Raw genomic sequence first — 27,886 nt, 5'->3', positions numbered from 1 at the left:
CAGCATAGCAAATCTTCTGCCATACTCTGATCCTGGCAACCTCAACCTGCCTTTCACCGGACCCCTCTGATCTCCAGCACCATGGGTACTACTACAGTCAATACACAACTTTTTCCACCGATACTACACATTCCTTTGTCTCATGTCCTCCTGCACACTTCTTACATCCAGGAATCTCCCTCCTACACACTACTGCTACATAAGCCATAAGCCTGACACCTAAAACACGTTAGTGGACTTTATCTGGTGAAGACTCTGCATCAAAGCTCAGTAGTACACACAGTGTCTTCTCTGTTTCACCACCTCTCTGCAGGTCTGAGTCGCACCAAACGGCGTGTGTCACAAACACTGGGAATCTTCAACTTCAGTTGACCCTCTTCAACACTTAATGCCACTCCAGTTATCAATCCTTTCAATGGCGCCCTGCTCTGTAGAGGAAAGCATGTCACGCTTATTTTCCCCAGTCGCATGGTGTGGAGCGCACGCTCCCTCTGGAGGGTATAAACGTAGAAAAATCTACACGATTCCGCTTTGAGTAACTTTCACCAACCTAACAATCTCCAACCTCTTTTCCACCCATTGTGACACCACATACGGATCAGCCAGAAGGCAAGAATCCATTCAATACTAAAATCTTTCTCCCACTGGGCCAAAATCATCTTCATCACCATCGGGAGTTGGCTCAAACTCTACGGTTTTCACAGCACCTGCCACCTCAGTTAATTCATCCTCACTCTCATCATGTTAAATTCCGTTATGCAGCACTCCATATTCACTCTTAATATGTTAAATTTTTTATTTATTTTTTCACTGCCCGCTTTCTTATTGAACTCTATGGGATCCTCTGACTCCACCTCCAAGTCCAACAACCATTCGGGCGTAAGCCTACCCGTCATCTTGGCACCCCAAAAAACTTTTCCAGAGATTCAGCTGAAAACAAATGTGTGGTGATGTTCCCCTAATTATGTTGGCGCTCCCTGCTGGCCATAAATGTGAAATACAAAAATAGAGTACGGTAACACTGTAGCTGGTTTGAGACATCGCCACTCACCTAAAATAGTGTCATTAGTCAAAGAAGGAAAACCGCTGAATATTAAAATATCCAACATGTAAAGTTTGATTCCTGTCCTATCTACCCATCATTTAGATTTACTGTAAAACATATTATTCATATATTTTTAAACATACTACAGGATTCTTTGTGATCTGATCATCAGTTGGAATGTTGCTATGTAATCTTCATTGATTCCTAACCAGTCCCGTGGTTTCACTTGCAATTGTTTTTTATTCCTTTCATTCTAAAAATTAATTTACAAAAGTGCTGTACAAGCATGCCTGTTCTTCCAGATCCAATGTACACTCCCCAAATAGGCCTATGCCAATCACATCTTATCTGTGATGTGGATTCATGTGATCGTCTGAACAGCTTGTATTTATGCAGAGACTTGAGGGACATGATTGTGACACATTTTTCCAGTTTGATGTTCAGTGACAGGTGTAGGCTTATTTGTCCAGGCAGAATTGACTGAAAGTAGCCTCAACATGGTGAGACCTGGAAAAACGTGCCCCGAAACGAGTGAGATGGAGGAGGACATTTGTCTATGGCCTATGCTCCTTTTATACTTATTTCCCTCATTAAAATGCAAATCATTTTATAACATTTTTGACATGCGTTTTTCTGGATTTTTTTGTTGTTATTCTGTCTCTCACTGTTCAAATAAACCTACCATTAAAATTATAGACTGATCATTTCTTTGTCAGTGGGCAAACGTACAAAATCAGCAGGGGATCAAATACTTTTTTCCCTCACTGTATGTTATATCAATCTGTCAGTCGATGACACAGTCGATGGCACGCAACCTTTGGTTGACGCATGCAACGTCTGAGCAGGGGAACGCAACTTGTGTCACAAAACTGGGTAGGCCTGCTGTAGGCATTTACTTTGTGGGCTAGTCTTCAGGCCTCAGTTAAAAGACAATCACATGAGCGAAGTTCACTGAACAACCTCCACTAAAATTACAATTGCTAGCCTTTGTGTTAGAGTAGGATAATAATAAAAAAACATGACACTGATACTGAGGTTAATTGGTAAGCTGTAACAGACTATGTGAGGTGCTGCAGCTCACAAACATATTTCAGAGGCTCTGTAAGTGCAGCCTTTCCCCTACTAAAATCAAACATCAACTATGATGATGAAACTTCATCTGAGGTACTTAGAAGAAAATATGCCCTATAGACCATTAGCTCTTAACATTGTAGTTGTTGGCTGCTGATAAGAAGAAGCATGCACTAGGACGCAAGCTCCAAGTAGACTTTTGTTGTGCCAAAGTAAACCTACAGAAGAGGTAGACCAATCACTCAGCCACTTTACCTGTGTCAAGCTCAGTAGACTCCAAAAACTCAGAAGACACATATCAATGGAGACTGTGTCCAACTGTTGCATACTTTACCCTGCACCTTACGGACTGCTGCCCTATGTACAGAGTAAATGAACACTGGTCACTTTAACAATGTTTACATACTATTTCTATATCTACTACATTTGTGATTCTTTGTTTATTTTGTATTATTGTGTGCTTGTTTGACATTTACTGCATTGATTGATAGGAACTAGAACATAAGCATTTCGCTGCACCTGCCATAACACCTGCTAAACTGCATACGCCACCAATAGACTTTGATTTGATCTTATCACCCTATATCACTACCGTGATCATTGCTATTATTTTGCCCTTGTTCTACTTACCCAGAGTCAGATAAACTCGTGGATACAATTGTTATGTCTCTGTGCGGTATAAAGTAAGTTAGCTCTAGTTTCACAAGCAAATGCTTACTAGCGTTAGTGCAATGACTGGAAGTCTATGGGTACAGAGACATACGGGTACGGGTACAGAGACATAAAAATGGTATCCACGAGTTCATCAGACTCTGGGTAAGTAGAACAAAGGCCCAAATCTCAATGCCGATCTCAATATCAGATCATTTCAGGGTAACAATTAAGTACCATACTGTGATTTTTTTTTTTCTTCAAATAAAGTGGTAAAAAAAAATTATAATACATTCTTAGCAAAGAGCCATTTATCAAGCAATAATTATTCTAGGACTGTCTAGGGCAGGTTTTAGTGGCGAGGGTAAAACTGAATGTGCAGTTATTGGCAGAGAGGTTTGGAACTCTCTTTCTTATTGGTTTATTAACTCATTTACTGCATGGTGATGTCACCATTGAAGGCCAAAATTCCCTGACACCAAAACAGGAACAAATTTCAAGCGTTTCTTTCAAACAGCTCTTAAAATAAAAAATATTGTATTATCATAATTTTCACAATTTCACAGTATTATTCCAACCTCAGGGTGGAAATATATATAAAACACAGGAAATCACATTTGTGTCTCCACTGGGCCTTTAACACTTTCTGTCTATATCTCCCAGCCAAATGTTGCAATGCAAAGGTAATTCTGTTTTAGTTTGTTTAAGCATCATTTGACATGGAAAAGAATAAAGAAATAATAAATTAAAATCATTCCAGAATGTATTTTATTTTTCTCTGCCCCATCCCAACCCCACCCCTAATCCCTGTTGCTGCACTCATTCAATACAAGGATATGGTGCTGATTCCATTTGACAACAGATTAAATAAAGTTACAATTCATCTCACTACACGCAAAAAATCCATTCAAACCATTGCTTAAATATGCTTATGTCTAGTTGTCCTTAATATGTACATCCACATAGTAATAATTTGGGACTGAAATGAACTCAAAAGCCTATACATTTGTACTACATAAATCCACATTTTCACAGTCCATTTTGTTTTTAACCTCCGTCAATGAGTGGAGCTTGTCGATCTCGACTACATGAGAAAGCCTTGCAGTATGACGGTTGATGGTGTTGGTATACCAGGGGTGTATTCATTAGTCGGATTCCGTTGCAAAACGTTTTGCCTTGCATGGAAAGCATTTACCATTTACTCTAGGAACCAAATGGAAGCAAACAGAACAAATGGAACGGGGAGGGGCCTACCTGAATTTGTCCAATAAAAACTATATTTTTTGTTGAAAAAACGTTTTACGTTTTGATTGAGCTGTTTTTGTTGGAAAAAGTTTTGCAACAGACAAAACGTTTTTACACCCCTGTTGACTGCCTTAAAAGCCCAGGACTCATTTTGAAGTCTCCTGTAACAACGGTCCCAGCAATGCAGGGCACACTGCATGCAATGCCCTTATTTGAGGTCGGTATGTTCTTACCAGGCAAATTCTCTGAGCACATCATGGAGAAAAACGTAAAGATTGCATCATTTTTTGTAATGTTTTGATAGGCCTACAAAAGAAAGAGGAGCATGCAGGCTATGTTGACTGTCTGTTGCTGGCGTTTCAAGATAAGAGATGAGGCTGATTTGGTTTTAGCTCTACATTGAAAAAAAATATACAAATGTATTGTCACATATACCGAGTACTGTAGGTGAAATGTGTTGTTTCACAGGGTCAGCCATAGTAGTACGGCGCCCCTGGAGCAAATTAGGGTTAATTGCCTTGTTGAAGGGCACATCAACAGACCTTGTCGGCTCAGGGATTCAAACCAGCAACCTTTCAGTTACTGGCCCAACACACTGCTAGGCTGCCCTGGAACAGCAGACAGAACTCGGTCAGTGGGGGTCCAAAGAGCTAAGTTGACAATTCCTTCCTGACCCACGGTCAGTAACTTGTTTGGTTGGTTTGAGTCTGTTTTGTGGTTGGATGGGGGTGAAGGGGAGTGAAGGACAAACGTTAAATGAGGAGTGATGTTGTTGAGAAACGTTTATTCGGTGGTAGTGTTTCACATGGAGATGTTTTCGTACAGGTCTTCGATCTTCTCCTTGAAAAACTCCCTCAGCTCGGGTCTCTTCGCTTTTAGTGTGGGAGTCAACAGGCCATTCTGTATGGAGAACTGCTCGTTGTGGATGTGGATGTTTTTCACCTTGGGACAGACAGAATACATTAGAATGTAGACAGGATCCTTTGCCAGGTCAAGTGTGCATATCAGCTATTTGTCATCGTCTAGGTATTCGCTTTCAGAGAGTTGTCATTTTCCCTCACCAATGAACACCTCACAATTGACACACACACACACACACACACACACACACACACACACACACACACACAAACACACACACACACACACCTGCTCAAACGAGTGGAGGCCACTGGCCTTGCCCAGTCTCTGCAAGTCTTCCATGATGGCTTTCTTCAGGACCTTTACATACACAAGACAAGACACCATACCATGACTCTACGACAATACCATGTGTTGTGTTATGTCGATCTATTCAACAACTCAAAGGGTTCAACAAGGTGCCCTTTCCTTTTCTTGAATCAGTTTACTCAGGGTCTGAGGATCTGATGATCTTTCTCTAAAAGTGCAGTACCTAGACATGAATGTTGTGCAACAGGAATCCTTTCGTTTGATTATGTCAATCTATTCACATCTATTCACATAGTTGATTATTTCAAACCTCTCCTTCATCATGGCAACAAACAGAATGAAAACACCATTGAATGTAAACGATGCGATTGAAATCACATACAGTATTTTTACAGAGGTCCCGATAGCTCCCCTCCATGCCTTTCTTCAGAGCCCATGCAGGCATTGTCTCTGGGTCAGGAACAACTATGGCAACCAGACAGGACTAGAAGAGAAACACACAAGTAACCTTTAGAAATTAGAAATAATCAAATGTTCCCTGTATTTTTCTCTCTCTTTCTCTCTCTCTCAATAGGCCTAAGTAGGTAAGTAAGTATGTGTCTCTCTATGAAAATAGCCGTACATAAACAGTATCCAGCATAAACTGTGGTTTTAACCCATTACATTCTAAGCCGGGGGGGGGGGGGGGTTCTACTAAGCTATATGGAATTATTTTAATAAGGTCATACCAAGGATCATTTAGCTATTTGATTTAGAATTTTAAGACCCCTTGAAGTATGAAAAAAACATGTTGGCCTTACTGTTATTAGCCCATATAAACACATTGAATAACAGATTCACTACATGGAACAGATTGTTTTTCGGACTATCTCAAGGAAGTTTGTTCTGAAGTGTCTGTCCTATATCTGAGAGATTTAAGAAAGATAAGGAAAGGTTTATATATTTTTTTACATGTATTTAACCCCTTATTTTTTGCACTAAATTGTCCCCATATGTGCACTGAACAAAAATATAAACGCAACATGCAACAACTTCACAGATTTTACTGAGCAACAGTCAATTGAAATAAATTCATTAGTCCCTAATGTCACATGACTGGGAATACAGATATGCATCTGTTGGTCACAGATACCTTAAAAAAATGTGCCTTATGCAGCGCCACAGATCTCCTTCGCATAGAGTTGATCAGGCTGTTGATTGTGGCCTGTGGAATGTTGTCCGACTCCTCTTCAATGGCTGGTTGAAGTTCCTGGATATTGTCGGGAACTGGAACACGCTGTCGTACACGTTGATCTAGAGCATCCCAAACATGCTCAACGGGTGACATATCTGGTGAGTACGCAGGCCATGGAAGAACTGGGACATTTTCAGCTTCCAAGAATTGTGTACAGATCCTTGCAGCATGGGGCCGTGCATTAACATACTGAAGCATGAGGTGATGGTGGCGGATGAATGGCATGAAAATGGGCCTCAGGATCTTGTCACGGTATCTCTGTGCAATCAAATTGCCATCGATAAATGCAATTGTGTTCATTGTCCATAGCTTATGCCTGCACATACCATAACCCCAACGCCATCATTGGGCACTGTGTTCACAATGTTGACATCAGCAAACCGCTCGTCCACACAACACTATACAGGTGGTCTGCGGTTGTGAGGCTGGTTGGATAGACTGGTAAATTATCTAAAGCAAAATTGGAGGCGGCTTAAGGTAGAGAAATTAACAATCAATTCTCTGGTAACAGCTCTGGTGGAAATTCCTGCAGTCAGCATGCCAATTGCACACTCCCTCAAAACTTGAGACATCTTTGGCATTGTGTTGTCTAACAAAACTGCACATTTTACAGTTGCCTTTTATTGTCCCCAGCACAAGGTGCACCTGTGTAATGATCATGCTGTTTAATCAGCTTCTTCATATGTCACACCTGTCAGGTGGAATGGATTATCTTGGCAAAGGAGAAATGCTCACTAACATGGATGTAAACAAATCTGTGCACAACATTTTTGAGAAATACATTTGTATAAGGACAATTTCTGGGATCTTTTATTTCAGCTCATAAAACATCGGACCAACACTTTACATGTTGCGTTAATATTTTTGTTCAGTATACTTCCATTCATTTTTTCAACTGGTACGGGCAACCTTCAGACGGGTGTTGTGAGACCTGTGGGCATCCTAGAGCAAAACAACAGATTTGTGTTTGTGAGAGTCTCACCTTTCCACAGAGGGGTCATATTAGTGTGTTGTCCAAACTGTTTTGACACTACAGACAGAAGTTAACCGATTGGCTGTACTGACTTCAGACTAGTCCCAAGACACCCGTGGGGGTCGTAGAGCAAAACGGAGAACACCGTTGTGTTCGGGAGAGTCTCATCTTTCCATAGAGGGGTAATAATAGTCAAATAATTCAGATGCTACAGACGATTTTGGGTAACACTTTACTTTAAACACAGCGTTATAAGATGTTATGACACGGTCATAACCATGTCATAATGTGTCATAATGTGTCATAACAGCTGACATAACTTGTCATAACCTGTCATAATATGGGCATAACACTGTCATGACCCATATTTACACCTGTTATGACATATTGTGTTATTTTATGGCTGGTTATGACACCTACATAACACCTGTTATAATACCCACATGTTATGACCTCACATAGTCTGTTACAGCTTACCAATTAACCTCAGCATCAGTGTCATGTTTTTTAAAATTATCCTACTCTAACACAAAGGCTAGCAATTGTAATTTTAGTGGAGGTGGTTCAGTGAACTTCGCTCATGTGATTTATGACAGTGCCAAGATGCATTATGACCATCATAATCATGTAAGCCAGATAGGCCTATCATGTACATGACCTTATGTCAGTCATTAGTCAAAAAGAGGGTTTCTTGTACCTGAAATCTGCCCCTGGATTCATCCTAGTCATAAGCAACAGAGGTGCATGTTTTGTGGGTTTTGACACTCTTTTGTAGGTGTCATAACCAGTGATAAAATAATGCAATATAGAGTATATCACAACAGGTCTAAAATACATGTCATGACATTGTTATGACCATATTATGACTTATGACAAGTCATGTCAGCTGTTATGACATATTATGACATGGTTATGACTGTATCATAATGTGTTATGACGCTGGGTGTCAAGTAAAGTGTTATCCGATTTTGTGAGAAGACTAATTTTCGGGATGTCTCATGGTCTGACAAACATCGTTTGAGCTCTGCCACCTTTCATCGCAGATGCGGAAGTGCGTATGCAGTGAATTGATGAAAAAAAAGATCTCTGGCCTAAACTGACAGATTTTTATAGGGATTTTTGGAATTATGCTAATGTCTAGCTGTGTGCCAGTGGTTCTGCCCAACTTTAATGATAATGCCCAAACAACTCTTACCATCGGCTGTCATGTGATAACAACGAAGTGGTTAGGGAGATCACCTGTAGGCTGTCACCATGGACGTAGAGCTGGGTCACAGGCTCACAGCGGATGTAAATGTTCTCTATCTTCTCAGGGGAGATGTACTCTCCCTGGGCCAACTTAAAGATGTGCTTCTTCCTGTCAATGATCTTCAGTGTACCGTTCTGAGGAGCGGAGGGCAGACATAAAAAATAGGCCCATACCTTACATTTTAATTGAAATAGTTGTGAATGTCAAGTTAGGATTTGGCCCTAATATTGAGGGTATATAACACAAGTATATTTTCAAGGGAAGGGTCATAACAAAGCATGTGTACGTACAGGTAACCATCTCCCTATGTCTCCGGTGTGGAGCCAACCGTCTGTGTCCAGGGTTTCAGCAGTCCTCTCAGGGTCTTTGAGGTAGCCCTTGAAAACATTGGGTCCTTTCACACACACCTAATGGATGATCAGAGAGAGGGAGACAGCCACAGAGTGAGAATTAAAGATAATGTGTTCAGCACCTAACTATCACATCGACTAATGCTTACATCACCTCAGTGATCAACTGTCTGGGACCATGTTCAAATAGGGATTATCCTAAAATGTCCTTAATGCTTTATTGAACTCACCTCTCCTTCTCCCTTGCGTGCAAAGTAGTTCTTCTCAGCCACATCCACCAGCTTGATGAGGTTACATGGCAGTGGTGCCCCCACATGACCTAGAGTTAGCCATCAAACCAAGGAGAAGTATGAGAAAAAAATCTAGCGTACAGACAGCTGTGGAGTCATATCTTCATTTGGTTGATTGAAGTCATTAGATAGTAAATTGGCTGCCACCAAAAAGTATGCATTTATACAGTCAGGCCAAAACAGCAATGTGAAGCTGAAAATACTGAAATATAGAATCAAACCAGTAGGGGGAGCAGTTGAATAATATTTTAATTTGACGCAATACAAATGTTCCTTAATCATTACAAGCTATATTACCTTTACAACTCAAATGTGCATCTTTTAGTGGAAATACGCTAAAATGTGTATTGTTTGACAATCAGGCCTGCACAATAGTTAGAGAAGTCATACTTGCTAAACTTAAAAACATTGCAAGGCACAAAGCCAAAGCCCAATTCTAGGGTGTGTGAAGATCTGAAATTGTTATTCCCCACTGAGACCCCTGAATGTCATTCACACATTCAGTTGTGTCTGATTCCAAACTAACAGCGGCTGCCCCACTGCCCAGGAACTGTAAGAGCACAGGGCCTTATTAAGAGAGTGCACTGATCAGGGTTGCCATGTCCATGGTTTCCCTGCAATTGAAGTACTTTGAAACCAATGTCGCAGGGGAAAATGTATTGGTTGCGGGTTGCAGGTTTTTGAGCTACTTCTAAGTAGCATCGCCGCTGCCATGGAATTTCTATGGTATTTCTATTTTTTGTGTATTTTTTTTTAATCTATTTATTTCACTGTGACCTGCTGCTACTGATAATCAGGTAGTGAGGCAGGCTGTTGCTGAGAGAGTGGTAGGGAGGGATGGGGAGGGCCATGGGGAGGGCCGTGTGTTGAGAGAGCGCTGTAGCAGGCAACTGAGTCACAAGTGAGAGAAGAGCAGCACATCATGACAAGTCATGTGAGGACAACAAACGAATAAGAGCGCTAGTTCCATATTGTTTTTATAGTGGCGAAGAGTATAATGCACAGGGCCTATAGAAGTCCAGAGTAGCTTACAAACCCTTGATCAAGATCACAAAAACAATATTTTATTGGGAACATTGCCCTGTGTAGGGTGCTGTTTTTCAGATGGGCCGTTACATTGGTTTCCTGACTCTCTGTGGTCACTAAAGATACTATGGCACTACTCGTAAGAGTAGGGGTGATAACCCTGGTGTCCAAGCTAAATACCCAATCTGACCCTCATACTGTCATGACCACCTAATCATCCCCAGCTTCCAATTGACTCATTCATCCCCCCTCCTCTCCCCTGTAACTATTCCCCAAGTCGTTGCTGTAAATGAGAATGTGTTCTCAGTCCATTTGCCTTTTTTTTACCAGTTGTATTTAGATTGTCATTATGGAGACACCTATTTAACAACTCCTCTCTTGCTGAAAAAACAACAACATTTTGGCCTAGTTTTCAGGCCTTGTGGGTGGGTTTTGAGTGGTCCTTGGGCTAGAAATGTATGCTAGACCTGGCAAAGTCTGCATCATGAAATAATATGTAATAAGTAATGACATTTCCATGAAGACAGGAGATTATGGCTGCATTCCAAATTACACCTTATATAGTGCACAGCTTTTGACCAGGACCCATAGGGTTCCCTGTTCCCATAGGGCTCTGGTCAAAAGTAGTGCACTATATAGGAAATAGGGTTCCATTTGGGACGCAACCGACGATTCAGTGGACCGGTGGGTGGGTCAGGTGTTAAAGCTGCTCTAGCATCCATTCAAATGTACTGCAGCTCAATATATTTCCAGTGTAACCTTTGGCCATGGCTGTTTCACCGAGACAATAAAGTGTCTGTTGCATGCTTGGGTTGTCATACTGCAACTGCCAGTGTTTTGTACATTACATAGCACAGAACAGTACGTGGGTAAATACTGGCTGTGATCCAAAGGTTGTTGACCCAACTACAATTAAGCCTCCCGACCACTTGCCCCTGTTCTCACACATTACAGAGGGGAAATGGTTGTGGCCCTGAAACGTGCACGAGCCAGCCGGAAGCCACAGAGCTAAAAACAGTGAGAACCTCAAAGCTTGTGTTTGTTTGAGTCTGAAGCTGAAAGCACTTACGTGCAGCGGAAGAAGGAGTTCGCTTCAGCTGTAGTGTTCGCAGTAAAATATTACATGTTGCGGCGGTCCTTCCGCTGAAAGCAGGTGACACTGACTTATTACCCCATCTCCTCAGGACATGGAGGGCCTTGTTGATGTTGGCATCAGTCAGCAGCAGCTCTACTCAGTCACACTATAATGTGTCCCCAATACACAGCGTGTTATCTCTGTGTGCTTGTGTTTCCACCTCTTAGACTTTCACCCCAGTGGTGAAGTATAAAGTTTTTAAACAGGCATGGGCTAGAGCCGACTGTAATCTGATGTCATAAAGGTACTCTTGCTCCCTGGCCTACTGAAGGGGTGGGTCCCAAATGGCTCCCTATGTATAGTGCACTACTTGGGTGTACTGGGAGTGGAACAGCTGACCGGTTGAAGTGGAGTAGAAGAGGAGACAAGTAAAGAGGAGAAGAAAGGAGAAGAGAAGAGAGGAGAAGAGAAGAGAAGAGAGGAGAAGAGAAGAGAAGAGAGGAGAAGAGAAGAGAAGAGAGGAGAAGAGAAGAGAGGAGAAGAGAAGAGAGGAGAAGAGAAGAGAAGAGAGGAGAAGAGAAGAGAAGAGAGGAGAAGAGAAGAGAGGAGAAGAGAAGAGAGAAGAAGAGAAGAGAGGAGAAGAGAAGAGAAGAGAAGAGAGAAGAAGAGAAGAGAGGAGAAGAGAAGAGAGGAGAAGAGAAGAGAGGAGAAGAGAAGAGAGGAGAAGAGAAGAGAAGAGAGAAGAAGAGAAGAGAGGAGAAGAGAAGAGAGGAGAAGAGAAGAGAGGAGAAGAGAAGAGAAGAGAGAAGAAGAGAAGAGAGGAGAAGAGAGAAGAAGAGAAGAGAGGAGAAGAGAAGAGAGGAGAAGAGAAGAGAGAAGAAGAGAAGAGAGGAGAAGAGAGAAGAAGAGAAGAGAGGAGAAGAGAGAAGACAAGAGGAGAGGAGAAAAGATGAGAAGAAAGGAGAGGGGAAGAGAGGGGAAGGGAAGAGCGGAGAGGAGAGGAGAGGGGCGAGGAGAGATAATCACCTGAGGTCCAGTCTCCAGGAGTGGTGAAAGTACAGCCAGCAGTACACTCTGTCTGGCCATATGCCTCATACACCTACAGACAGCCAGGATGTTAGCAGGATGTGATATGATCAGTCTGATGGTTTGTCTGTGTGACCTCGTGTCCATGTGTGCTTGTGGCTGCCTGCGTTTGTGTGTTTGTCAACACATGTGCGTGTGTGTGTGTGCGCATGTGTATGCTTAAGCATGAAGCTGCATCTGTGTGTTTATCCACGCATATGTGTGTTTGTGTGCGCGCATTCACGTGTGCTTCACTTACCTGACAACCCAGTGCAGCCCTGAGAAACCCCAGTACAGTGGGGGAGGCCGGAGCAGCTCCAGTTACAATCATGCGTAACTTCCCACCCAGGCTGGCCTGCCAACAGAACATAATACAATCACACAAGCCAAACTCCCACAACACACCAGGAATGCAGTCTGTGTTGTTGAAATACAGTGCATCCTGCCTGCCTAGCAACACTTCCACGGGTCACAGTGCATATTCACATTTTATTGGCTGTACACACACAGCAAATCAAATCAAAGTTTTTTTGTCATGTGCGCCGAATACAACAGGTGTAGACCTTACAGTGAAATGCTTACTTACAGGCCCTAACCAACAGTGCGATTTTTAAGTAAAGGTATTAGGTGAACAACAGATAAGTAAAGATATAAAAATAACAGTAGCCAGGCTATAACAGTAGCGAGGCTACATATAGGCACCAGTTAGTCGGGCTGATTGAGGTAGTATGTACATGTAGGTATGGTTAAAGTGACTATGCATATATATGATAAACAAAGAGTAGCAGTAGCATAAAAGAGGGGTTGGCGGGTGGTGGGAATCAATGTGCAGGGGCACCGTATCAGGCCACTCATAGGCAGGAGGGAGAGGAGAAGAGAAGGAGTGGAGGAGGATACCTGTATCTTACTGAAGAATATCTTATCCCACAGGCTGTCCATGCGGATGATCCCCCTGCTGACCTCTGACCCTTTTCTCTTAGCTGCAAAGTTCAGCAGCCAACGCTTCAATGGGGTGTTGGCCTGGCTGAATATCTGTAGAGTACACACATAGACATTCAAGAGTTGATATAAGATATATATGAATAAATGAGGGGAGGTGTGTGTGTGTAGGGGGGGTGTAAAGGCTGGTTCTCTCACCTTGTCGTACATGCGGTTGAGCAGTCGAGGTACCACAGGGAAGATGGTGGGCCGTAAGGCCTTCATGTCATCAGACAACAGGCGGATGTCGCCTTGGAAGAACCCGATCCTGCCACCATGACAATACACCACAGACTAGGGAAAGAACCTAACAGTTACAACTGAGTCAAAAAGCACTTATTGTATTCAGTATCATAGATCTGGCCTAATGGCGCTTTCAAGACAACTCAGAAACTCTAAAATGTCCACTTGGAAACTTGAGCTCTGACTTTCCCACTTGCAAAATATCAGAATTGACCAACAGGAAACTTGACGCAAAAAAATATATTGATTTTAACTCGGAGGTTCAGAGTTTCTGAGTTCTCTTAAAAGTACCACAATTCACACCGATCTTTGGAACAGTTCCTGTTTTTGAGGTCATGATGAGGACAGGCTCTGCAGGGACTGCCTTTTTTTCTTTCACGTGTTGAAAGACATGATTTGCATGATAGAGTGGAGCGCACTGGCAGCGACCATAAAACTTACTGTATATGGAAAAGCCTATTCAATGAGTGCTACAAGGAGAACATGGGTCCTTCCTTTTGAGGATGAACTTAAAGGCGTTTACATTAGTTACTTAAAGGTCACATACATTAACAGTGTCTGGGTGTGTGCATTCTTGTGAACATGAAGTATGTGCCTGCTTGTGTTGGAGGGGAAGAGAGGTGGTTTCCTGTGTCTGTGTCTCACACACTGACAAGGAAAGAACACGTACTGCAGCGGGGCATAACACGAAGGTCGGTTGAACCTGTATGGTTGCTTTACCCCTTCAGTACTGAAGCTGATCCAGTGCCAGCTTTGTTGTTTAACTCATAGTAGTTATTCAAAAGAATAGGGTCACTTGGGACTGATCCAAAATCAGTAGTTAGGGACTGAAAACACGAGCTGTGGAACCACAGCTATCGGAAACAACAGACCAAGCCTGCGATTTAAATAGCACCCTATTCCCTTTGTAGTACACTACTTTTGACCAAGGCACATAGGGCATTGGTCGAAAGTAATTCACTATATAGGGGATAGGATGCTATTTAGGATGCATCCCAAGCTAGAGGCAGCGTGGGGGGGTTAACAGCAGGACTCAAGTTTCCTGTGGGGGTGAAGCTGTTAGAACCGGCTGAAATAATGCACACCCATGACTGTATGAGCCAGCTTATCCAGAGAAAGCATATGATATGCCTATATAATAATATAATGTCACAATGAAATCCAACCATAGATAACCAAGTCAATAACAACCAAGGACAAGGGTAATTGCCAAGATCCTTCATGTCTGGAAATACAGGTACATGTGTACACACACACACACACACACACACACATACACACACACACACACACACACACACACACACACACACACACACACACACACACACACACACACACACACACACGCACACACACACGCACACACACAAAGAGGAGCAACACACACCCACACCAACAATTATACAGATGAAAGCTTAGTGTGGGCTTTGTTTGGGAAATTACCTGGATGAGTCTTTCAAACATGTGAGCCAGAGGCAGGAAGGAGATCAGAACGTCGTCTTGGTTTGGAAATATTACTTTCTGTGGCATGGGGGAGAGAAAAAGTGGTTAGCAGGGGATTAGAACCGTCCGAACGGGTACACACTGGTTGAATTAACATTGTTTCCACGTCATTTCAACGAAATGACATTGAACCAATGCGGAATAGATAAATTGAATTGACTTCTGTTCCCAGTGGGGTTTGTTTCTCACCACTCAACTGCCAAACATGATCTTAATGAGGAACAGATATTATGCACAAGCTCACAAAAACAAATACATTTGTGCATTGTACATTTCCGTCTTGTTACTGTCCCAAGTAAGATATGGGACTTGAAGCAATTTAGTGAGTCTTGCATCTAATATAGTTACATAAATGGGAAATGTAGCACCTACTCAAGATAAATACTGTACAAGGGAAATGTATTCCACAGAAAGGGTCAGCTACACCATAGTCCGATGGAACTTACATCTGTCACTTTGAGGAAGCCTGAGAAATCAGCCACAACATTCCCGTGTGTCAGCATGACTCCCTTTGGGTTTCCTATGTAGGAGAGGGACAAAATCAGTGGACTTCTCCTCCACCTGCTCTCAACAATTGATAGCACCCTATTCCCTTATAGTGCAATACTTAGGGCTATGGTCAAAAGTAGTGGACTGTATATGGAAAAGGGTTTCCATTTGGGACCCATCCAGTATCAATCGATGGAAAACAACAAGGTTAGATATATATATCTGGAGAAAGAAGTTAGCAGCCTAGGAACTAAAATAATTATCACTGTGGCACTTGTTTTTCAGGCTACACATGAACAGTATGTGTTTTAGTTTGCCATAGTGGGAGCAACCTAAGTTGAATCCCCCTGTAACAGCCTTTGGAACACACACACTCAGAGAGACAGGAGTTTAGATAGGCCTCAGGGCAGGCGTGTAACAAGGGCACCAGGGAGACATACACCATGGGAAAACAAGCTTCATGCTGATGGAAGTTACACTGAAAGACCAACAGATGACACTCTTTCCACTATTGCAGTGGGCTGCTTAGCCACTTGTGACTAAAGCTGTGGTTACATGACTGGAAATACCGGGGTATTCTATATGACTGTAATAAAATTACCAAAACAATGAATATATGCACCTTATATTGTTGCCCCTATTACTATGTATCTTCACAGTAATAACTCTAGTAACATAGTAGTTACGTAGCTGTTACTTTGTAAATTACATGGTAACAAGGTTGTTGTCTATTGTCTGCAAAGGTTGTTACATTGTAACTAGATAGTAATTATAAGGTTATACCCTACTGGGTTACCTTTTACATTAAGTTGCTCGCTCCTGGGTAGGTACATGATAATTACAAGTATATCTTATGTAACTACATTGTTCTTGTATTACACTTGATTCAGTAAAGCATTTGAGCCAGGTCATAACATAGAAATAAACCAATTTAATATGACCAGTAGTTAATGACAGGGTGTGGCTTGTTACAATTGTTGTTACCAGGTCCTAGCCTATTTATCAAAACTGGTATTACATGTGGATTCAATGGTTGTGGCATCTTGTAGTTACATGCAGGGTTGGGTAGGTTACTTTCTAAATGTGATCCGTTACAGTTACAAGTTACCTGTCTGAAAATGTAATCAGTAACGTAACTCAGTAATGTAATCAGATTACATTCTGTTACTTTTAGATTACTTCCCCCTTAAGAGGCATTAGAAGAAGACAAACATTTATGTTACCAATTGAACGACATCTATTGCAGGATAAATCCATGTTAAAGTTTACATATCTGGCCATATATGGATGTTACATTTTACTTTATGGGTTGGTTATGTAGGCTTCTTCTAACCCATCGCTTTCTACTACATATAATAATATAACTAAATTATATCTTTACTTTAAAAAACAAAATCTATCAGAATTCCAGCGATTCCAATAAATGTTATACACCTTGATCTTCAAGAATAGGACTTGGAAATATGGGAGTATAGATTAGACAAATAGTTTTACCTGAACATGACCCCAAAACTAAGGGGTTAGTTTATTGGGCTCATTGATTCAAGTTAAAAAAAAAATGCTGCGCTCATGGAATGGCATGCTTTGCCAAGAGTTTGGAAAAGCTGTCATCAAGGCAAAGGGTGGCTACTTTGAAGAACATAAAATATAAAATATATTTTGATTTGTTTAACACTTTTTTGGTTACTACATGATTCCTTATGTGTTATTTCATAGTTTTGATGTCTTCACTGTTATTCTACAATGTAGTCCAAAAATGGATGTAGCAACTACAGATTGCCCCTTTAAGTCTATCAAAAGTTTACAAGTTTCAGCATGTGTCCATTACGCCTATGGATTTTTTATCAGCATGAATTAGATTTAGCAATAAAAGCCCCACTTTTATTCTATAGGCTGGGATCTGCACTATGCATCTGTTGTGAGAGCCCATTCTTCACTGGCTGTCCACTGGTTTCAAAAACAATGATTGATAGGCAACTTAAACTTCTTGAATTCAACCATTATTGGGTTCAAATACACATTTAGATTTGTGAACAGCCATCCACAACAACCACAATCCGTAAGGCGCAAATAGCTAAATGAGAGAGCAGCAGTGTGATTCACATCAATGCGTTATGTAGATATCAATAATAAGTGATATCCGTATCACCGTAGACTACACCACTGCTGTCATCCTTACCACCAAGCGTTTATCCAAATTGGATCATCTTTGGATGCTGTTAGCAGTCGCACCATTGGAAGCCATACCTTGGACGAAAGTCTACAAAAGCCTATTCCTGCTCTTTTCCCGTGATCCATCAAACACATTTCATGTGTCATCATAGTGGTCTCTGACTTGTGGTCAGACTCGCTCAGGTGGAACAAATTTAAATTTGTGCCTTTTTTCAATGCTGATTTGAATGTCATTGAGAAAACAAAGAAGTGTCAAACATCCTTTCTGAATTTAAAAGTAATCCTCAAAGTAATCATCTAGTTTTTCAAAAGTATCCGTAATCTGATTACAATATTTTGCTGGTAACGTTTTTTGTAATCCCTTACATGTAACGGATTACATGTAATCAGTTACTCCCTAACCCTGGTACATGTAACAAGGACAGAATTTGGTTTGAGTTATTAACATGGTAATTCACAGGTGACTTTTAAATGTGTAATTACAAAACATTAGTTACATAGTGGTACAAGAACATGTGTAATAACATCAATAGTTACACATCTGAATCAACCTTCAGCAAGTGGATGTGTGATTACACATTCCTTGTTCCAATTGTGTAATATCTGATAGTGCTACAACCTTATTACCATGTAATTACATAGTAACACCTACAGTATTTAACTACTATATTGCTAATGCAGTGAGTGTTAGTTACATGGTAATAGGGGCAACTTAATGTAAAGTGTTACCCAATGAATTTAACAGTATTGATTTTGTTATTATGTTTTAGCAAAATAACATTAGCCAAAATGCATAGAATTGCAGGAAATTAGTTTTAAAATTGAAACCTTTTTTCTTAGCACCATTACAGAATATGTAGTATCACACGAAACTAGCTTTAAAACTGAATCATTTTCTCTCAGCTCCATAGAGAATTGTGTAGAATTTCAGGAAATTGACTTCAATGCAAAAATGGCTCTGAAATTGGGGCGTCTAAAATGTTCTGTAAAATTCAGCCATGCCGACGGGCCGACCTATTGCCATGCCCCCCTGCCACGCCCACCACCTAAGCCCCTTTTGATGCAGAAAAACCCCTGTAACTGCCTTTCCCTCTGAAGTCTCACTGTTAATAAGGGCCTTACCATGACCATTACTGTACCGTTTCTGTCACGTCCTGACCATAGAAAGCTATGGTAGAGTAGGTCAGGGCGTGACAGGGGGTTTTGTCTAGTTTATTTATTTCTATGTTGGTTCTAGTTTCTTTTCTATGTTGGGGGTTTTGTCTAGTTTATGTATTTCTATGTTGGTTCTAGTTTCTTTTTTCGATGTTGGGTTTTTTGTATGATTCCCAATTAGAGGCAGCTGGTTATCATTGTCTCTAATTGGGGATCATATTTAAGTTGTTGTTTTTCCCACTAGGTTTTGTGGGAGATTATTTTGAGGTAGTGTATGTGTCACCTCTTCATCACGGTTTGTTATTTTTGTTTAGTAGTTTATTTGTATGTCTTGCATAGTTTCACAGTTATAATAAAATGTGGAACGATACACATGCTGCACCTTGGTCTCCTTCGTACGACAACCGTGACAATTTCAACCCTGATACATGGCATTGGCTTTAAGTGGTCAGAGGGAGGCCTCTTCCTGTTAATAATCTGTCACACACAATGAGAGAAACAATAGACACACTTCAGAAAGTTGTCCTGAAACAGACCAAAGCTACCGTCAGTGTTGGACTTGAACCAGGGATTGTGGAGGAACTCTCCAGATACTGCATTACTGTGTTACAGTTTTTCTCAGTCGCTTTGGTGCATTTCTTAGATCAAAAGTGCCATTCTTGATACTACTTGTACAAATTCCAAATCATCTAGTCACTTGTGCACATCATTAAAGCAATTTCTTATTCCTTTGAACAAATTGCAATTGCTTTTGTACATATTGCAATTGATAATGTACAAGTGTCAGCTTTTTTCCACATTTTCAATTGCTCATGTCATGTTGATCAAAATATAGTAGATGGTTCTCTGTTGAATAGTCTTACCCCTCAAAACATCTAGGCACTAGTTCCTTGCATAAGCCATTACATGCAAAATTGTTGAACTATTTGTCATAAACTGTCAAGCATAGTTTTACACATTTCTATTAGACCTTTTGTACAAAAACGTGAATTGATGAATGGTGCAGGTGAAATTGACCCTCACTCATGAAGGAATGTAAAGTGTTAGTTCAACCAACAATCAACCAGTTGTCTAAATTGCTCAAAGGTGCATCTCATGAGGAATCAATTGGCAAGCAGATATAGACAGACCACAACACAGAGTTGCAATTTTCCAATAATGGATGGACCAGGAAACGAACAGGGTCAACAGCCAAGAGGAGGAGGAGGAGGAAGAAGAGGAGCAAGGATGCGTGGTGGAAGGCAAAACAGAGGAAGAGGCAGAAGAGGACATAGGCTCATATCTGATGACATAAGGGCCACTATTGTAGACCATGTTGTCAATCATGGCCTTACAATGGCTGAGGCGGGTCGAAGGGTGCAGCCGAATATTGGGAGATCAACCGTGTCCTCAATAGTTCAAACGTTTCGAAGAGAGAACAGGTATGTCCACCAATGTACAGTGCACAGTTACTGTATATAAGCAGTATACTGTATACTTCCTACAATGCTTCATATTACAGTAGTCCACTTGTATTTCACAGCATACAGAAATATACTCTATACAGATACATACTGCACATTACATGCACCCACCTGTATGTTTTACAGTAAAATGTGTGTTCGCATAGTTTTTGTCTATGTGAAAGTGTGCGATGCATCACTGCATTTTTCCCCACATAGGACTGCAAGATTACCTCAAACCGGTGGCAGAGGACGCCTTTTCACACCTCAACAGGAGGAGGCTATTTGCACCATGGACCGAGCAAACAATGCCATGAGACTCAGGGAAATACAAAGGACCATTATAGAAGATAACGATGTCTTTGAAAACATCCATACGGTTAGCATCTCAACCATCGACAGGGTGCTGCATAGAAACCAGATGAGTATGAAACAGCTGTACCGTGTACCATTCCAAAGGAATGAGGACAGAGTTAAGGAGCTACGGTACCAGTATGTACAGGTAAAACATATATCTATATAACTACTTTACAGCAACATTTTATAGTGATACATAGTACAGTAAGCATAAACTGCACACATTTCCATTGCTGTGGAAGGAACATGCAATATATGTACATTTTATGTCACTCTTCCTTACCAAAACAAATTCAACTGTGTGTTCTGGGATATAGCGTATAATGGAGTTGGAATCAAGTGAACCCTCTCACAACTTTGTATACGTGGATGAGGCTGGCTTCAACCTGACCAAATGCAGAAGGCGGGGTGGGAATATCATCGGTCACAGAGCTACTGTGGATTTGCCAGGCCAACCTGACCAAATGCAGAAGGCGGGGTGGGAATATCATCGGTCACAGAGCTACTGTGGATTTGCCAGGCCAACGGGGAGGAAATATCACCATGTGTGCTGCTATTTCAGAGCATGGTGTCCTAACCCATATCCCCCTTATAGGGCCATACAACACCCAGCATCTACTCAACTTTGTAGACTCTACAGGGCTCTCATCCCTGATGATGAGAGGGGTCTGTTTAGAGAGGATTTGCCAAAGTATGTGGTCATTTGTGATAATGTGAGTTTCCATCAATCAAACATCATAAGGCAATGGTTTGTGACCCACCCGAGGATGCTCATAGAATTCCTCCCACCTTACTCACCATTCCTTAACCCAATTGAGGAGTTCTTTTCAGCATGGAGGTGGAAGGTGTACGATCGTCAGCCACACACACAGATGACCCTGCTGGCTGCAATGGATGCAGCATGTGAGGACATCACAGTAGACGCCTGCAGAGGATGGATAAGGCCTTCCAAAAGATACTTTCCACGTTGCATTGGAAGGGAAAATATCCGGTGTGATGTGGATGAGAATATGTGGGCCGACAGACAGGAACGTCTGGATGTGTAGAGACGGCACTAGAACAGCGCTGCGGGCAAAGTTGTGCCTTAGGGCTGGTTTCCTGTGTTTCGTTCTAATTGAGTTTTTTTCCCTTTGTGCCCCTTGGGTTGTCCAGTCTCTTTCAATCAATAACCCACATACAGTAATATGTAAATAGTACTGTTGAAATTGATATATGCCATAGAAGTGCAGCCTTGTGCATTTTCAATACAATAACTGTCATCCAAACTGTAGCCTAAGTTTACATCAGGTAATACTGTCAAAGTACACAGTTCCATTGACAACATGCCTAAACATTTTGACGACCTTGTTCGTGAACAATGACTCAATGACTTATCATTCTGATGACACTGACATGATCATTGGCATGAATATTTACTTTTGAGAGATGCACTAAGGATTTTTAGTGACTGACTAGCTTTAGAAACACATCTATTGTATATTGCAGTTTGTACAAATTGTTCTGAGAAATGCACTTATTATTTTGCACATGTTAGGGATGATGTGAAAAATGCACCAAGCGACTGAGAAAAACTAATACACATCAATATTGTGATCAGTATTCCCCCCCTTCCTCTCTCCACACCACTGCCACTCTCTGTTATCATCTATGCATAGTCACTTTAATTAACTCTACCTACATGTACATACTACCTCAACTAACCGGTGTCCCCGCACATTGACTCTGTACCGGCACCCCGCTGTATATATTGTTATTTTTTACTGCTGGTCTTTAATTACTTGTTCCTTTTATCTCTTATTCTTATCCATATTTTTTTTAAACTGCACTGTCGGTTAGGGGCTCGTAAGTAAGCATTTCACTTTAAGGTCTACACCTGTTATATTCGGCGCATGTGACTAATACAATTTGATTCGATTTGATCAGCTTGTAAGAATAAGACACTTTGGCGTGCTATAGTTTATCTGGTGGCTAGATGGAGATACCTGTGGTACCACTGGTGAAGCACACGATGGACAGGTCTTCTGGTGTAGGTGGCTGTGGGGAACAAACGCACAGTCAGGATATAGTCAGAATGAGATCATGAACTCATTAATATCACCTTCAGATAATAGTCAACGTTATATTAGCCCATCTCAGGCATTTAAAGCAAGATGGTCACGTAAAACGAGAATACAAAACACTCACAGACTTAAAGTGCTATGTGAGATCAAAAAGGATATTAATACGGTATGCATTTTAAATAGTGGTTACTACAGTAACAGACAGCTAAAGAATGTTTGCAGACCTTATGTCTACTGTGTTGTCTTGGATCGTGTGATCTCAATTCTAACACAATAGCACACATAGATTGCAATCAAAGGAAACCAATTGGTTTGCACTCAGGTCTCAAAAGCACAAATTTGAATTGTATAACTTTTTTTATTCACATTCCAACATTTGAGTAAACATTCAACACAGCCCTCTCTGCATACACAAATAGGTCATGGAGGGAAAACTGTCACCCAGCCAGAGATCCCGTCTAAAATATGTCTAAAACATAACAAAACATAGTCAGCACCACTCTGAGGTCTTCCTGCATTCTGCCTGTGCGGAGCGCGGCAGACAGGAACAGATCGTATTCATCTCGAGGCTAATCAAAATACATGTATTTTTGATCTGTGCTGCCGATTAGACAATAATTACTAAGACAGACTACAGAGAAGACCTATGAACTAATGAATAATTTCCCAAGCTGACCGGTATGGTATGACCGATAATGGTATGGCTGTGGTACACAGCTATTGATACAGAACTGCTTACTCCCCTAGCACTAACACTCAATGGATGCTGTCCAACTGACACCCTATTTAGTGCACTACTTTAAGGTGCGAATTGGGCGGCATCGATTGAGTAGGGAATAGGTTGCTATTTGAGACGCAGACAACTAACCAGACCAGACATATAAGACTGAACTCACCAGGGGCTTTCTGTGGTTTTCTCTGCCCAGATCCTGGATGGGACGGCAGCATGCAAACAAGCACAACATCTTGTGTTAGATAATCATTAGAAGAACCATAAAACACAGCCATAATAAAGTGGAAGGGACTGCATATCTGAACAACTCTCTCTTCCCTACAAAAGAGATGCTTGTATAGTTTTACACTAGATTCATTTAGTAAACTGTAACGGAAGCATTCTTTCTTTATTTGCCAAAATGTAGGATCTAAACATAACTTTTGCTTGTATCATAATGTTTGTTTTTTGTTGACATGGTAATTTACAGCAAGGAAGTGAGACAGGCTAGACCTGTTCAAGATACCATCATGTTCTGCAGAGATAATAATACATGTCTCTTGCCCTCAGAGGACCTAGTACATGGATTACAGTAAACACTGTACATACTGCAGTCTTTATTAAGTTATAGCCAACACACCAGTCATACATTAGTGTTTGGAGTGTTTGGAGTACATAGACATGGAGCCATTGAAGTGTTGTTCATACTTCTCCAAAGAATCAGTCATGTGTGGCTTGCAAGCAGTGGAAAGAGTACACAGCTGAGCTACAGGTCTCTGCATAGACAAGGTTGGGCTTTGATACATTATATTAGCTGAACTGAGGCCTCTCTCCCTCCCTACCTGAGGCCCCTCCCTCCCCTCTCCATGAGCATCTACTCTCCCCCCTCCCTCTCTCCCCTCTCCCTACCCCCATACACTACTCCCCCATCACCCCTGCCCCCATACACACTTTCCCTACCTCCACATCTTGCATGGACTGGACGATGACCCCACAGCCCGCCCCCTCCTCCAGCAGGGCAGGGTCAAAGGGGTCCATCAGGATGATCCTCTTCAGCCCAGGGGTCTCATGCCTCTCCACGTTACCCAAAAGCACCTGGGCCTTCTCAGGCTTGTCACAGATTACTGTGACGATGTCCGCTGAAAGACAGCACACAAAAGGCCCCCACTTCTTGTGTGAGAAATAGAACACACATACATGATCCAATCAGCTAGTAAACACACAGATAACTACTGCTCTACACACAGATAACTACTGCTCTACACACAGATAACTACTGCTCTACACACAGATAACTACTGCTCTACACACAGATAACTACTGCTCTACACATAGATAACTACTGCTCTACACACAGATAACTACTGCTCTACACATAGATAACTACTGCTTTACACACAGATAACTACTGCTCTACACATAGATAACTACTGCTCTACACACAGATAACTACTGCTCTACACATAGATAACTACTGCTCTACACACAGATAACTACTGCTCTACACATAGATAACTACTGCTCTACACATAGATAACTACTGCTCCACACACAGATAACTACTGCTCTACACACAGATAACTACTGCTCTACACACAGATAACTACTGCTCTACACATAGATAACTACTGCTCTACACACAGATAACTACTGCTCTACACATAGATAACTACTGCTCTACACATAGATAACTACTGCTCTACACACAGATAACTACTGCTCTACACACAGATAACTACTGCTCTACACATAGATAACTACTGCTCTACACATAGATAACTACTGCTCTACACACAGATTTCCATTTCACGGCCTTGGAGCAGAGACAAATTATGTTGGGACACTGGGCCAAAACCAACGCACTGTTTAACTGAGGGGCAGTTGGAAAGAGATGAATAACATGACAGAGTTTGATGTCAGTTAACTGACTAGTGTCAAACTGAAGGATGGAAAGCCCTGAGGACATGGGGAAGGAGGAAAGTGTAACGACAGAGAGAGGCTGTCCCTTCCTCCCAAACCAACTGAGCTAAGCTCATTACCTCCAGCATAAGGCGAAGATGAGCCCTAACCTGATTCCTCTGTGTGTGTGCGTCTGTGCGTCTGTGCGTGTGTGTGTGTGTGTGTGTGTGTGTGTGTGTGTGTGTGTGTGTGTGTGTGTGTGTGTGTGTGTGTGTGTGTGTGTGTGTGTGTGTGTGTGTGTGTGTGTGTGTGTGAGAGAGAGAGAGAGTGAGTGAGGAGTTAGAGGGATTGTGTGTCTAAAGCACAACACAACAAAACAGAATTCTCTAGTCTAATGACAACTGTTCAGGAAGGGAAGGACGAGTGTCTCAGCTTATGAGCTTCATCTATAGCAGGGATGGGCAACTTTGATGGGGGTGGGGGCCACAAAACCACTGAACTCTTCATGAGGGGCCGCAGTTGCTCGCAGGTCTGCGTACCCACATGTGCATACCCTTGACTGAGTTTCCCAAAAATATATAATAAATATATGATATATATAATAAATATAGAATTTCTTTTTTGGGTGGGTATCGATCCGAGGGCCTTCAAAACCCACGGCCGCCAGTTGCCAATCCCAGATCTATAGGTAGGATGTGTTTCATACTAGTTGTTAGCTGCAGGTCGCCTAGTGGTTAAGAGCGTTGGGTAAGTAAATGAAAGTTTTGTTAGTTTGAATCCTGAATGACTAAAATGTAACAATTTTTTTTAACACAACTGGACCCCAAAAATGTATCAGAATAACTGGTCCATGAAACTAAAGAAATGTTCCTTTTAAAATAAAAGGAAGAGTCTCAGATCTACTGCTATAGGTTAATAAAGAGTAGAAGGGGCAAAGTAGGGCAGGTACCAACACAATAGGTTTCGGTGCGTTGGCATACACCTGTATGGCATAACCTTAGCCTAGTTATATAATTACACCAGCTCACAACAGGCTCCAGCGGCGTGTATTCATGGTAGCCTAGGTGTCACGCCCTGACCTTAGAGAACTTATTTATTCTCTATGTTTGGTTAGGTCAGGGTGTGACTCGGGTGGGAATATCTATATTTTCAATTTTTTTGTTTTGTGGTTCCCAATCAGAGGCAGCTGTCTATCGTTGTCTCTGATTGGGAATCATACTTAGGCAGCCTGTTTTCCACCTGAGTTTTGTGGGAGGTTGTTTTTCTGTTTAGTATTCTGTTACCTGACAGAACTGTTGGCTGTTCGTTTTGTTACTTTGTTCGAGTGTTTTTTGATCTAATAAAATCATGAACACATTCCACGCTGCGCTTTGATCCACTCATTCCGACGAGAGCCGTTACACTAGGACAACAAAAACTAAAAACGTACACTGTATGACAGAGTCATAGACCGTTTAGGCAACATGAAAGAAGAGGATGGCATTGGCGTTTCTCTACAAGTAGGGTGAGTCAACATGTTTTTTCTATTTGCACACACACACACGCACGCACGCACGCACACACACACGCACACACACACACACACACACACACACACACACACGCACGCATGCACACACACACACACACCACACACAGAAATCAGCACCATGGACAGCCACATCATATTTAGCTTATGTTTATTGGACTAAATAGTTTTTGATATCTTTTAGTTGTCACTGTATTAGACTAAGCAGAGGTGATTAGATAATGTTGAAATGTTGAAGTTGAAATGGTTCTGGAATGGTGGAAGCAGATTCTGTTTTCTTCAAGACTTGCGGTAACTAAATCAATAGTTGTTTAGTAGTCAGAAAACGTGGGGAACATTAACTTATCATGCTGTAGGTCATGTAACTGTTTGTTACATGCAATATGCTTTGTGAACTTCACCGGGCAGAGGTTGCTCTCCGGTTTTGTGATGAAACAAAGGTGTGGTTCAATTTATTCTGCCACTGTGTGTTCTTACTGTCTCTGCCTTAGGCCTGTATATCACAGTGGCAAGGCATATGAACTAACAGGTTGTAGAGAAAACAATGCAATTATCACAACACATAGGTTGTAATATGGCTTTTTGTTCTGGATTGGCTTCCCCGGTGATTTTAACCACGCACCGCTAATGCCAGCAGTACAATTACTGTAAGGCTCTGTCCCAAATGGATCCCTAGTACCTATGTCGTGCATTACATTTGACCAAGACCCATAGAGGTGAATAGGGTGCCATTTGGGACCCAGAAATCTGAAATCTGCTAGTCTTACCAGTGTTGATGATGTAGCGTATGGCATCAGGCCCTAGTGTGTCATACAGAGGCACCACCACCATGGAGTAGGTGTAGCAGGCCAGCTCCGAAATGATCCACTGCAATTAGAGACAGACAGGTCAAAAGGAGGCC

The 27,886-nt window shown here is 41.7% G+C and overlaps 1 protein-coding gene across 8 annotated transcripts in view; it reads right to left on the bottom strand.

The window, feature by feature from the left end:
• Positions 1 to 3,515: 3,515 nt before the first annotated feature.
• The window catches only part of LOC115154012 (long-chain-fatty-acid--CoA ligase 6), a 106,893-nt gene continuing 82,522 nt past the window's right edge, over positions 3,516 to 27,886 (bottom strand). For 7 of the 8 annotated variants that reach the window (XM_029699774.1, XM_029699772.1, XM_029699773.1 and 4 more), the window contains 16 exons: positions 27,753 to 27,852; positions 24,519 to 24,697; positions 23,743 to 23,775; positions 22,769 to 22,820; positions 15,618 to 15,691; positions 15,112 to 15,189; positions 13,582 to 13,716; positions 13,342 to 13,476; positions 12,704 to 12,799; positions 12,406 to 12,478; positions 9,219 to 9,307; positions 8,929 to 9,045; positions 8,629 to 8,772; positions 5,565 to 5,666; positions 5,162 to 5,233; positions 3,516 to 4,954 (listed from right to left, as the gene is read on the bottom strand). In XM_029699774.1, coding sequence (XP_029555634.1) covers positions 4,814 to 4,954; positions 5,162 to 5,233; positions 5,565 to 5,666; positions 8,629 to 8,772; positions 8,929 to 9,045; positions 9,219 to 9,307; positions 12,406 to 12,478; positions 12,704 to 12,799; positions 13,342 to 13,476; positions 13,582 to 13,716; positions 15,112 to 15,189; positions 15,618 to 15,691; positions 22,769 to 22,820; positions 23,743 to 23,775; positions 24,519 to 24,697; positions 27,753 to 27,852 — 1,620 coding nt within the window. In that variant the 3' untranslated portion in view covers positions 3,516 to 4,813. Of the gene's footprint in view, positions 4,955 to 5,161; positions 5,234 to 5,564; positions 5,667 to 8,584; positions 8,773 to 8,928; positions 9,046 to 9,218; positions 9,308 to 12,405; positions 12,479 to 12,703; positions 12,800 to 13,341; positions 13,477 to 13,581; positions 13,717 to 15,111; positions 15,190 to 15,617; positions 15,692 to 22,768; positions 22,821 to 23,742; positions 23,776 to 24,518; positions 24,698 to 27,752; positions 27,853 to 27,886 lie in introns of those variants that run through there. The other variant, XM_029699775.1, reaches the window with a different exon arrangement.

Source organism: Salmo trutta, chromosome 19 (genome assembly GCF_901001165.1).
Source record: "Salmo trutta chromosome 19, fSalTru1.1, whole genome shotgun sequence".
Classification (NCBI taxonomy): Eukaryota; Metazoa; Chordata; class Actinopteri; order Salmoniformes; family Salmonidae; genus Salmo; species Salmo trutta.
This window is presented reverse-complemented; position numbering and strand designations above follow the sequence as displayed.